The following is a 13,110-nucleotide window of genomic DNA, read 5'->3' as shown; positions in this document are numbered from 1 at the left end:
CAACCCTTACAATATCCTTCATGGGCAGCATAGCAACAATAAAAATGACAATATTCCCAAAAATAAATGGTTATCCCTTACCAGCCCACATTGGGCCTGGTTATCCAAATGCTACTTGGAAAATATACCAACTAGTATAAAATTAGCATCCTTACAAAAACCCAAATGAGGCCTAGAAGCGCTGCACTTTTTCCATTATGTTCTTGCAAAACAACACCTGCGTTTCTTTCAAGGAACCCATATCAACACATGGATAGAGATAAAGCAAACCTAACTTGTGCAATAACATTGAAATAACAGACTTGTACAGCCATGCGTCAGATAATCCATCAAATATCATCCTTGTTTAAAAAAAAAAATACAATAGCTAGTGCTCCAACAACTTCAACAAGATCACAAACAGCACATGTCCACCATTAATGTTCACCCCTGACGTGGAATAACTGAGAATTCTACTCAACAATGTCCATATCCAGTCAATTGGCATCAAACTATATCCATCATTCCACAATAAAGAACTATTCAACAAACAGTAAAGAGGTTTAGAGTCACCTGTTCGGTCTCCACAAAGTTGGCCACCTGTCCATCGTCGTTTGTTCCTCGGACGTTGAATCGCGTGCCGGCTCGCTCTGAGCTCAGGCGGGAGAAGATGCAAGCCTTGGCCTGTTTGTGCCCTGCATAGATGGTCCTGACCTCCACGCCACCACACATGAGCCTAAACAGCCAGTCGTCACAGTTCACTCCGTAGTGTTTCAGGTGCAGGTGCAGAGACTGGTTCCTATTGGTTCATAAAGACAGTAAATAAAATTAAAAAACAGAGTGAACAGTGAATTGTCTCACCTTCTTTTCCAATGACACAGACTCCATATCACACATCCGGGGAAAACAACTATTACACCACAAAGCAGCGCACATTGCTGAACACTTCTGTTCTCACATCTAAGACTTTCAAACCTTCTACCTGCCCACTAGTCTCCTTATAACCTTAGAAAAGGTCATCATATCTCATGCTCTTACCAAAAGAAGCGGTTATCCGTAGTGTCTTCGAGGATCCTGCGATGTGCATTGAGACTCAAGTCCATGCTGATTCCGGTGGAGGACCAGGCAAAGTAGAAGTGTCCCGAGTTAAGGACCTTTCGCACCTCGGAGATACGGTCCTCATCGGCCGGATCGTTGTTCAGCGATATAAAGTCTGTCTGAGTCACCCTGAAAACCTCAGATTCCTGCACCTTCCCCACAGAGCTGCATCCTGTCACCACCACTAGACTGTGCAGCATGGAGTCACCTGAGGACAGGTCAGGTGGAGAATGGGACACACATATGAAAACATTATATATGGTGTATTGTGTAGAAGAAAAAAAATATTATTGAAACAAGCAGCATGTTGATAGTTATGAAGCATTGTAAAGATAGTTAAACAATAGCATAAAACAGAAGCATTACTAGACTGGACAAGAAATGGTTAATAAATTAGAATATCAGGTGCCAGGAAATCAACAGCCAGTCAAAATCTCAGCCATCTACAAGAGTCTGAGCTTTAATCTTTTTGACTTGGCTTTTTTCTTGTTGTGATAACAAGGGCCTTCAAGGTCATGTAGAGGGGAGGGGAAATAAGCTTATGAGCAAACAGCAACAGGACTACAAACCAGAGGGCATGCACCGTCACAAAGGAGCCTGGGTTGGGGGGTCAGAATGGACGGACTGGAACCCAGGGAAACTCTGCAACGAAGCAGCAATGAATGGAGACGTTCCTGTAGCTTACCCAGGTTCAGACGAAGGACGCCCAGGATTCCATAGGCATCCACAATCTTGGTGTATGTGTTTTTAATGGCCTCCTTCTCTGCCGCCGCTGGAAGACAAATAAAAGCAATACACAAGTAAGGAAAATAACCTTATTGCTCTCCCTTAGACCGGAAATTAAATGTAAACTGTGACTTGGCAACAAAAAAAAACACACATCCATCACTTGATAGTCAATACTATGGTCTCTTATAAATGCAATTTTCTTGTAGCATCCTTATTTTGGAGCACTTAATATTTAGAGAATATCTCATAACATCACAATCAAACAAGATGCCTTACACAGAACAGCAACAGCCCCCGATTCAAACATGAGGCATTCGTCCCTGGTCCTGGTTTCCACTATGACACTGTAGGGGGGTGGATCCAGCTTGTGGTAGATGCGATATCCCTTGCTGAAGGCCATTGTTGATTCAAAAGGTGAAGAAACCTATGTTACGACCTGAGAAAGCAAAAAGAATGAATGACAGCTGATCAGTTAAAGAGACCATCCCGAATCAGACACGAATTCTGTCATGCGGAGGCTACACTGTACTATCATGATTCATGATGCTCTATTTGTTATTGATGCAGAGGTGACGCATCATATTCTAAACATAAAGCATCTGCTATTTTAAGATGTCTGGAGGAAAATGAGTGATGCTGAGTGGCTAACGTTGTGATTTAACCAACTAGCATGACGTTACAAAAACTACAAGGTAAATAATCCCCCACCACTCTGACAGTATTTCGATTTAAATTGTTCCCACCCATCAAGGAAATAGTATTTGGCAATAACGGTACAAACTGCGTGATACATCATGAAAGGGAACACTTCCATTTCGAAATGACACGTCTATTACATATGCCATCAACTGCCACGCATGATGATTTAATCTTATTTAAAACTGAATAGTCGCAGGTGGCTGGAGATTATGAGCAGCAGGAGCAGTGTAAGCGATAACGTTAGGCCGGTTGGACCGAGATATCCTTACATCCTGACACGGACAGTCACGACTTTACACAGTGCAACTGCAGCGGGCGAAGCTAATGTGTTTACCCGCTTCAACGCTGCGGTTTGAATGCGAAGGGTGCAAAACAACTACGAACACGAGAGTGATATAAAGATAAAGCGAAATCGCCACACTGTCTTCCACCTCTCGCTGGCGACGTTAGCTCAGTTGGCTAAATTTATCACAGGGATAGCTATGATTCGCTAGCCGAGGAGGATATTTTGATGGTGGTACTACCTGTACGTCCGGGATGATAAGCTGACAATTGTTTGCTAATGCTGCAATTTGAGCGATTCGGTCATAAACCAGAGCAGACATTTAAATGTCGGCTTTATTTTGAATTTACAGGTTTAAATTAAAGGGTAAAAAGGGCTGTGGATTTCGCCTTACCGTCTCCCCCCGCCGGGTTGTTTTACTCCGCTGTCACAACAAAATCCTTCCCGGTTTGTTGGCGAAAATGGTACATTCCGACGCAAAGGACGCCTACTTCACGTTACCGTAATACCCGGCGAAATGGTCGCGTGCGCCTTTTGTACAAGAAAGACAAAAGCGTTCAGGACGTAAGGACGTAAAATAATATTCAACAAGATTAATCAAATGTACGCTCCTCAGCGGTGTTTCAAATGCATGCAATACGTGGAATAAGTATGGGAATAAGGGAATATTTATATATTTATAAGGGCTTGTTGCAGGAAGTCACAAACTGTTCTCGTCCGCGTCATGGCGTTTTACTTTTACTGAGTGACAGTTCCTCCGTCCAATGAGAGCAGCTTAGAAACACTGCCGTCCAATCGCATACAGTGGGACTTTGGCGTTTCATAACAGCGGCGTACCCTTGTTTATAAAGCAAGAGGTCCAACCGGTTTCGTTAATTTAATGTTTTTCCGGAGATATAATGGAGTAAAACATGATCTAAGCGTCTATCTAAAAGGTAGGTGTAATACCGCGTGTTCTTGTCAACATCTTTTAAATTAAGGTTAAGTTGTTTTAATCTTTCAGTGTGTGTTATCTAAATATTGACAGCTCATCCTGTAGCCTACCAGTAGACTATCAAACACTGTTGCTGGGTTATCTCACATGGGCTATTCCCCTTTTGTGTAACATGTTGGGTCGATAATGTGGTGCAAACTCGAAAGATCTCTGCTCGATGATAGCCTACTCTTATAAGGCTAAAAAAACAACCAGCAAAACAAATATAAGGCTATCTATACTTCCTACGTGGAGCCAATCTCATGACTTGAATCAATGTGTTATTTAAAAGGGACTACTCTGGGGTTTACCCTTCACACTTGACGCTGAAGTGAACTTGTTGAAGGTGAACTTACCAAAACTGAGCAATCATGGAGCTCATTGACATTTACATAGGCTACGTTTGTAAACTGTAGTGCTAATATGGCAGTGTCTACATAAAACAGTCATATTTTTTTATGACCCACTCATATCTGCTCAGATATGTCCTTAAACCCTCTTATCCGTGTTAATGTTGATGTCTTCTCTTTTCTCTTTCAGGGAATATAGCTGCCCTTCAAAATGAAGGGTCTTTTCCTAGTGGAGCCGGTGGTTGCCCTGTACGCCTTCTCCAGTTTCCTCATCTATCCCCTGGTGCAGCAGTATGTGTACCGCAGGCTCTGGGAGCAGCTGACAAACTCCACCTATCCCGTCTCTGACAACACCTCCAGATGTGGAGAAAACAACAGCAGCAGCCACTCGAGCTACCATGAGGTTAGTCACTTGTTGTAAGAAAGAGCATGCATACACCGATGTTGAAAAGAAATCACTCAAAACTAAGCATGACATTCTAACTATGCTAAGAATGAATGTGTTTGTACCAGGCATCTCCAGTTAACATTTTCTGTTTAATTTGCACAGTGTCAGTATTATTTTAAAACTATTTTTAGAGTTCAGGAGATTTTCTGTGCGAGCAACTGTGCGTGTCTGTGTTCAGCCATGTTGTGTCATGACACAGCACAATATGTTCCCATAAACCTTTCCAATCCCGTCTTGGGATGCAGGTCAGGTGTAAAACAACTGATTCAGCTACTGCACTGTAAGGTGGATCAAGGACACGTCTCACTAAAGTTTACTGTTCTGAACTCTGATTGAGTGATAAACATACAAAATCACAAATCACTTTAAAGCACATTACCACTTATTAATCCACAGCAATTAAAACATGGCATACCAAATTACAATATTGATTTAGAGTTAAACTTTTGGTAATGTTTGATATTTATCATATATTTCCAGAGGAAGAATGAACCGCAACAAGGAAGTGAAAACAAAAACTAATGTGGGCAAAACATGTTTTTTTGTCTGAAATAGCCCCTCCTGCACCTGTTGCCCTGTAGAAAGCTTTGTTCCCTTTTTAGCCCTGAACAAAGAACAACCTCACATGAGATGTTGGCCGAAATGCAATACGTCAAATTGATTTCATTCTGGGTTGATTTCCTAAACAAATAGTGAATATCACTGTTTAACTTTTGGTGTCATTTTTTTAAAAGAGTTGCCAGCTTGAGGTAGTTGTTTTTGCAGACTGCGGTTTAACACAGGCTATCCAGTGTCAGTCCATACATGATTTAAAAAAATAACCTACAATGCTCTCTGTTCTTCCAGGAGGTGCAGAAGCAGGCATCTCTCTTCTCCCTTTACTCGGAGCTCTTCTCCACCATCCCCTCTCTGGTGGTCACTCTCCTGCTTGTGGCCTACAGTGACCGGGGTGGACGCAAGATCACGATCATCATGCCACTGATAGGAACATTGATCTACACGCTGTCCTTCCTGACGGTCTCCTACTTTGAGCTCAACATCTACTTGCTCATCGGCTCCTCGCTCCTCAGCTCCCTGTTTGGCGGCCTGGGCACGTTCCTGGGCGGCTGTTTCGCCTACATAGCCGACCTGTGTGAGGACCAAAGTCAGAAGACCCTGCGCATGGCCGGAGTGGACATGATGATCGGCCTGCTGTCGGGGGTGGCCGCTATATCGACGGGTTACTTTCTGAGAGCAGCCGGATTCAACTGGCCTTTCGTCACCTCGGCGCTCTGTCAGTGTTTGATCCTGCTCTATGCAATTTTCATCCTGGAAGAGACGGTGAAAAAGGTTCCCGCCGACACCGTTAATCTAGACGGGTCTCCTCAGTCCTCGGCCCTGCGACAGATGGTCTACGGGGTCTACCAGATGTTCGCAGGGGCCAGCCGCAGGTGTCGAACCGTCTTGGTCCTCCTGATACTCATCTTCATCAGCTTCTCCTTCGCCTATGTGGGCGGGATGTCCTTGTTGACGCTGTACGAGCTCAATGAGCCACTGTGCTGGACGGAGATTCTGATTGGCTACGGCTCGGCGCTGTCCACCACCGTGTTCCTGGCTAGTTTTCTGGGAGTGATGACGTTCACTTACTGTGGTGTGCCCCAGCTGCTCATTGTCCTGATGGGGATCCTGTCAGTCATATCAGGCATGGTGCTGCTTGGGTTTACCAAGACTACGTTACAGATGTTTGTAGGTGAGACAAAAACCATCCATAACAATTGTAACTCTTCTATTTAGAGAAACGACCATTCACCAAAGCTTTGTCCCCCATCAGTTGTCAAGGTCAAGTATTTGCAGCAACTGAATTAAACCCTGCATATGGTTTGAGTTTAGCTTGCCCTGTTTTTAGAGCAGTTCCATAATAATGAATAGTTTCAGGACAATAGAGAATCGCCGATTAGTTTCACCTTCTACTCTATGCAATGTATTGTAAATTGTCTTGTGAGATTGTGTATCCTTGTTTAATAACCAACTAATATGCCCCACTCTACGAATATGATCATGATCAATCATGTAGGCCCTTTTAAATATATGACATGGAGCTTAAAGGGTGTTACTTCAGATAAATGGCTGTAAAAACAGAGGAAAAAATAAATCAATTTAGCTGGAGGAAAGAAAATATATGAAGGGCACAAAGAAGAGTAAAGTACAATTGAGAATCTGAGGTAGGTTGCACATGTTACTGATCTACATTTTTATAGCAACTTTACAAGGTCTTGAAATATTACTAGGATAACATTATGTCGTATTTTACGAGATTGTTGGCTTGTAAGATAATACGACAATTTAAAAAAAAATGCTATTGTCATTGCATTGTTTATTTTAAATAAGTCACTTTTAAAACCTTAACCATCCATGCAACTTGAATTTGCTTTAATTATGATGATGCATGTGTTTTACTGGCGTGATTCCATTATAGCCCCTGCGTTTTGATTCCTAATATAATGTCTGTTATTTTTTTTACCACAGTGAGGGTGCCGATGCTTCTGGCTATCATGCCTTTCCCAGTTCTACGCTCAATGATGTCAAAGATCATCCCCAAGTCTGAGCAGGGTGAGTGGGTTTTTCAGGAGCCACAGATCCTTGTCTCTGTGTTTGTAGAGTCAGAGTCCATTGAAGAATCTCTTGATACAGAAACTGTATGATGCACTTGATAACAAAGCCCTCAAAGACTCTGTTACCTAGAGTGAAGGGGAATCTTGAAAGTGTGCTATTTTAAGGAATATACTCTTATATAAGTCACCCTATCAAATCGCTTCTTAAAAATGTGTATTTTTTTTTCTTCTCTCCTGGGTGTGTTCTTGCAGGAGCGCTGTTTGCCTGTCTTTCCTTCCTGGAGAGTTTAACTAGCAATGTATCGAGCGCAGTCTTCAGCAGTGTCTATTTTGCCACGTTGGCCTGGTACCCTGGCTTCGTCTTCCTGTTGTCTGCAGGACTCTGTGTCTTCCCCTTAGTTTTCCTAGGGTAAGTTTATAAAGTTGCTAATGTAGATAACATATAACATACCAGTGCGTTTTGCAGGTTTTACTACAAAGTGCAAAAAAGAAATGTGTTATCAAAAGTCATACCCTATTGGTATCCATTTATTTTAGATTTAGTTTTTTAGCCATGAAAATGAACTGAATTTTCTTGAGACAGGTCATCTATTACAGTTCCCTTATTGTTTCTAGTTCCAGTTGTGTAATGACCATAGATATATAAAAGGTAATGACATGTTGCAAGCAGGAACCATTCTCCCTTTTCAACACTCTTCACAGCGATGCATTCAATTACCCTCCAACATTCACAATATAATAATTTCCTACTAATTTCCTGTTAAAAGATTGCATCGAAGATTTATGATTACTTTTGTCCCAAACTTAGAATGACAGTTAGTGTAGTCTGCTGTGCACACCCTGCGTTTTGGAGAGGGAAACCCTTCACAAATGTCTCTGTGTTTTCACAAACATGAAAACTTCATTTGAAACATGCCACTGACAAGAGGTTCACAAACTTGTTAGTTCATTCTACCATACAAACAGAGCAGTTAATGCTGTGTAGATAGATATGCCAGGATAAGAGCTGTACTCTCTGGGCAGTGATGCATTACAAACACCTTTTTTTTCTACTGAGGAAGTAGGGAAAAAATAAATGCCTTCCTTTATTTGGGCAGCTTAGAAAACAAGAAACACTCAGTTCCTCATTCCTGCATCCACCCAAAATGTTCCTCCTTCATACAGCGATAAACAAATCTCTGACATGTACATTATGTCTTCTACTATGGGTTTTGAGAAATCCACCAAACGGCTCTGTTTTATGAGAAAGGAGGAAAGGCCATAGAAGGATTCTTATCTGTGGTACAATATGTTTTTTTTAATATTTAGTTTTGTTGAACCGAGTTGACAAAGTCCTGCTGCTGAGTCAGTCTGTAAAGGGTAGCTGAAGCATAAAACTCCTTGAGTGACTCCAACCCTGTCACATGTACTGCATCTCCAGTTACATAGTGAGTAGTTCTAAAACAACAAAGCCACTGGTTCAGCAATCTCACATTACAGCCAAGGCAAACAAAAATCCTTCATTTTGTCAAGCCTGCTTACTTGTACACTAGATTCTGGCACTTTAAAACCCCATAAATTCTATGTTCTCTCAGAAATCTACTTCGTAAAGCTGAAAATATGTCTGTTGTCTCCAACTACGTTTTTTACATTTCTTTATATTTTTTTTATACTTGGTTTGGACTTGACTGTTATGTAAGCATCACATATTTATCTGCTTCTCTAATGCCCGTTTTTCCACGTTTCAGGGTGGTGCTTCTTGTAGGAGTGGATGTTCAGGAGGACAAAGGTCCAGAACCTGACATGTCAGGGGAGGAGGCCTTTGATGAAGATCAGAACGACAACAAGCCTCTTGTTAGCTGAGCCACATGGACTGCTAAAACCTTACAAGCACTTTGTTAAAAATCCAAAATATATATGTATATCAATTTTACCTAAGATACTTTCTCTAAAAGTACAATGACTTTTTTAAATTTCTTAAATGAGTGATGCTAGGTTACGGACTCATCTCTTGTTTTGCAATTAAACTTTAATATTATTAAGATACAACAGGAAGTTGTAGGCGACAGGGAATGTTCCGAAACGGGGAATATTAAGAACATATTTAGATTCATGTCAAGATGGAAGGATAAATAGGACATGAAGCATGTCGGTGAGGGGATGTTGAGTGACATGTATCCTATCAATTAAGACTGGTATGTGAGCTTTCTCAAACATTATTTTATACCTCAAAATGGCCTGACTGTGAGATTGCCAACATATTTAACCATGTGATATGTTCTGCAATTTCACAAATCTTATTTTTAGGATTTTCAGTTATGCAAAGGAATTCATATCCGTTCCTCTTTTTTAGTGAGATGATACATGTGTTTACAAATAGCATAACTTGCACTCTTTTATTAGAAAGGTTTTCCTGTGAAACGCTCTGCAGAGAAATAAAAAAAAAATCTACAAAAAGACAAAATATAAACTTAGTCTTTTTAAAGTATAAGGTTCCTGAAAATAATAAGTAAGTATTTAATTTTTTTTTTGTGTGTGTGTGTGTGTGTGTGTGGTTGGGATTTTTTTATCATACAGATTGTAAAATTAATTTTATATCATTATTTTTTGACTCAATTGTTGTATCATGGAAATATTAAAGGAAACCCTGGGGAATAAATGGTGTCCTTTTCTTCAAATCTCAAAAGCGCAGACAAAATAACAATTGACTCAAAATGATTAGATTCATTGTCTGTTTGTTTTTCCACCAGTGCTATCCATAATCCTGTTCTTTGTATGTATGTGTATTTATGTGTAATTACAATTTAAAATAAATGAAATGTAAAACCACCACTAATGGAGATCTATGTTCTACATTTTAAACAATGTGACCAGGTCTTGGCAGGGACCTTTTCCTTGTAAGAATCAGCTGTTTTTACAGGGAGGCCTTTATCATGATGGAAAAGCCTTCTCACTAATTAGAAAATAATACAACATAAATCCTCTAATATCATCATGCCAGGGGCTTGATTTCCTTTTAGCTAGCAGCAACAAAAGATAAAGCTTTCCTGCAAAGACGGAAATCCTGCTTATCTGGGGAAGATACTGTATTTCAAATTTGCTTATCCCTCCTGATCTTCCCATCCCATTTTTGTTTTTAAATCAATTGATTGTACTGTATTTGTCTCATTGTACGGTGTCCTTGCGTGTCATGAAAGGCGCCTTTAAATAACATTTATTATTATTATTATTTGATGTAAGTGACGTAGTCTTCTGTATTCTGACCACTAGATGTCACTCTTGGTCAATTTTTTCTAGGCAGACTGACACGCTACATTAACAATATCCTCTGCCAACACCATAGACATGTCATGAAGCCCTACATCAAATAGTAGCTGTTGAAGACATGGAAATAAAGGAAAGATGTTTACACATTTTAGTCTTTCATTCTCCTTCACGCTTCTTTTCATCACACATGCTGGAAAGCCACTCTGACACAGATTCCCAGTTTTTCAAAGGCTAAAAAGGGACTATTGATGACTGGCTTTAACCATGACAAACTTTATTACGTGGTCAGTGCAGCTATACGTTTTAATTTAATGGTCTGGCAACTTGTCGCCACTCAATGTCATGGTCCCATATATTTCTGAGCAGAATATTAAGTCGCCAAGTGCAATTAATATATTGGTAACTAAGTATGTTTGATGAATTCCAGATGTTGAAACAGGAGAAATACCCTTTTTTCCACCACTTTTTCATTTGTGTCACACCTCAGAGTTATTGTATTTGAAGTTCCTACCCCATGTCATTGTCATCTACAGAGAAGGAGGGTTGTAATTGTGCGTAGGCTACATGCATGCGTGTAAAACAGTATTTTTCTTAGACCTGTCTCAGGGAGAGATATGAGATATACAAGGGAAAGCCTGGCTGTGAGCATGCAAACGTTGTGTGTCTCATGGATGATGAATGGCCATCAGTAATCCTGGCAGGGCTCCCATCAGATTGCATGGGCCACTGAGTAAGTGTGGAAACGGAGAAGCATTTTCTGCCACCGCAAAAAGATAGATGAGATGGCGGCGGTCTGATGCAGTTCCCTCACATTAATCTGGCCCCTTCAATATGCCACATAACAATCAGATTAGATTTACACTTGATGCATCACGGGTCTAGTTATCGGCCCGGCTTTAAATTGGGTCAGTTTTGATGCCGGCATATTTCATATATGGACATAGAGATGTCACTCACACATGAGGATGGGGTTCTCCTTTAGAATGGAATAGACAAACACTATATGTAAAAAAAGGTTACAAGAAAAAGAAAGAAACACAACTTGGTAAAATAGGAACCAAGTTGGTTCACTTTGAAATCATGTACCAGACCTCCTTATACTTAATACAAATTTGTGTTACTTTTTAACATAACCAGTACATGTCAAAGAAAGTTTGTTCCCCCCCTTCTTTTTTGAAATGATACATGGCAAGTCAGTTTGTGTTGGCTTGGTTCACGGAAAACCCAAATGACGTCTGATCACAATGCACTCATTTGATTTCCATGCTGAAGTCTTGAGAACCGTGACTGAAGCTTGTGTAAGGTAATGTTAACACTGAGTTTGAATGGATCTCGCACAGCGATTGGAGGTCACATGAGGGATCATCTGAGGCAGGGCTTTTTTTTGCTTGGCACCAAAAACACAAGGTTTCTGGTTCAATTGGAGATGGAGGAGGGTCTGGTGTGCAGTGTGACGATCACTTTCAAGCTATCAGACGGTTTTCCCAGGGGTGAGAAGCTCAGGAAGGAGACGGTGGTGCTTGTGGCTTGTGTGTGTGTGTGTGTGTGTGTGTGTGTGTGTGTGTGTGTGTGTGTGTATGTGTGGCGTGCACAGGGTCTTTGAGGATTAAAGGGGAAGCTTGACTAAAAGTATGGTTGAGCGTGGAGGCAGGGGGGGTGGAGAGGGTCTTTGGTTTTTCTGGGTTTTTTCCAAAGTAGCTGAGTCAGCAGTGACGATCATCTGCACCACATCACATCACCAATAGCTCAATCTATTGATGTCGCTCCAGCAAGTTGCAAAACAGAGCCTCTCTTTATCTCAACCTTCTGCTCCCCGGAGGAGATAATTTGCCATAATATAAAAACCCAATGGGAGGCGGTTTGCCTGACTGAAGCTAAAGGGTGGAATGACAGGGGCTTCTTAAGTCTGCAATGATCTTACCATTTGAGGATCATTTGATCGCTCCAGGATTCCCTCCATATACTATACTATTTTCACTCTCAGTTTTCACACCGTAAATCGGCTGAGTTCCACAGGGTATTAACTTCACTGTGAGAAAGTTAATATGGATGTGGGCTCATTTAGATTTGCAGATCATTACCTCTCTTCCTCTTTAAGTTGCCTATAGCCCAGAGATTTTGCCTACCACAAAGCTGTCAGTGGCTTTTATGAACAGAAAGTTCCCTAATATATGATACTGTACTATTTTAGAGTGTTTAAGTGGCCTTTCTCAAATGCATCTCGACAGTTTGTGGTAGTGCAGAGTATTAAATACACACATTGTGCATTTTCCCAGGCAGGTTATGAATTTTACGGTTGCATGTCTGCTTCTTTGCGCTCTTAAAAAGCCTAGGGTTTGCACTGGTTTACTATCCCCAAAACTAAGACGGATCTTTTCAATGTATTAGTGTTTGTGTATGCACCATAGATTATCAAACCTATGAGCAAATATTGACACAGTACAATGCAGTTACAGGACTGGCTGTAGAAATGTTAGCAGTTCCCCCTTCATCTAAGATTGCATGCTGAACGTAGTTCATATTTTCTTTACTTCTCTTCCACCCTTTTTCCTTCTGCGAGGGTCATGCCGGCTCTATTGGTTTTCTCCTGCTGGCAGGGCTGGCAAGCAGTGCAGATAATGTGTATTGGTTAAGTGTATTCTTTCATTGGTTTCGATCATGCGATCATGTCTGCGTGTGAGTTTGAAGGTCGTGTGTGTGCCTAGCTGGATGTT

The 13,110-nt window shown here is 41.0% G+C and overlaps 2 protein-coding genes across 6 annotated transcripts in view; one reads left to right on the top strand and one right to left on the bottom strand.

Moving 5' to 3' along the window:
* The window catches only part of synj1 (synaptojanin 1), a 29,784-nt gene extending 26,548 nt beyond the window's left edge, over positions 1-3,236 (bottom strand). For 4 of the 5 annotated variants that reach the window (XM_080040957.1, XM_080040958.1, XM_080040959.1 and 1 more), the window contains exons 1-5: positions 3,183-3,236; positions 2,083-2,242; positions 1,763-1,849; positions 1,018-1,285; positions 553-778 (exon numbers count right to left, since the gene is read on the bottom strand). In XM_080040957.1, the coding sequence (XP_079897083.1) occupies positions 553-778; positions 1,018-1,285; positions 1,763-1,849; positions 2,083-2,206 (705 nt within the window). In that variant the 5' untranslated portion in view covers positions 2,207-2,242; positions 3,183-3,236. Of the gene's footprint in view, positions 1-552; positions 779-1,017; positions 1,286-1,646; positions 1,850-2,082; positions 2,243-3,182 lie in introns of those variants that run through there. The other variant, XM_080040961.1, reaches the window with a different exon arrangement.
* Positions 3,237-3,598: 362 nt separating this feature from the next.
* On the top strand, positions 3,599-9,961 carry LOC307260445 (lysosomal proton-coupled steroid conjugate and bile acid symporter SLC46A3). The gene is made up of 6 exons (XM_080040689.1): positions 3,599-3,723; positions 4,302-4,514; positions 5,406-6,288; positions 7,065-7,148; positions 7,403-7,559; positions 8,878-9,961. The coding sequence occupies exons 2-6, from the start codon at positions 4,323-4,325 to the stop codon at positions 8,990-8,992; spliced, it is 1,431 nt and encodes a 476-aa protein (XP_079896815.1). The 5' UTR covers positions 3,599-3,723; positions 4,302-4,322; the 3' UTR covers positions 8,993-9,961.
* The last annotated feature ends 3,149 nt before the right edge of the window (positions 9,962-13,110 follow it).

This window comes from Ammodytes marinus, assembly GCF_949987685.1.
Source record: "Ammodytes marinus genome assembly, chromosome: 14".
NCBI classification, from domain to species: Eukaryota; Metazoa; Chordata; class Actinopteri; order Uranoscopiformes; family Ammodytidae; genus Ammodytes; species Ammodytes marinus.
Note: the sequence above shows the minus strand (reverse complement) of the source record. Positions and strands in the feature narration are given on the sequence as shown.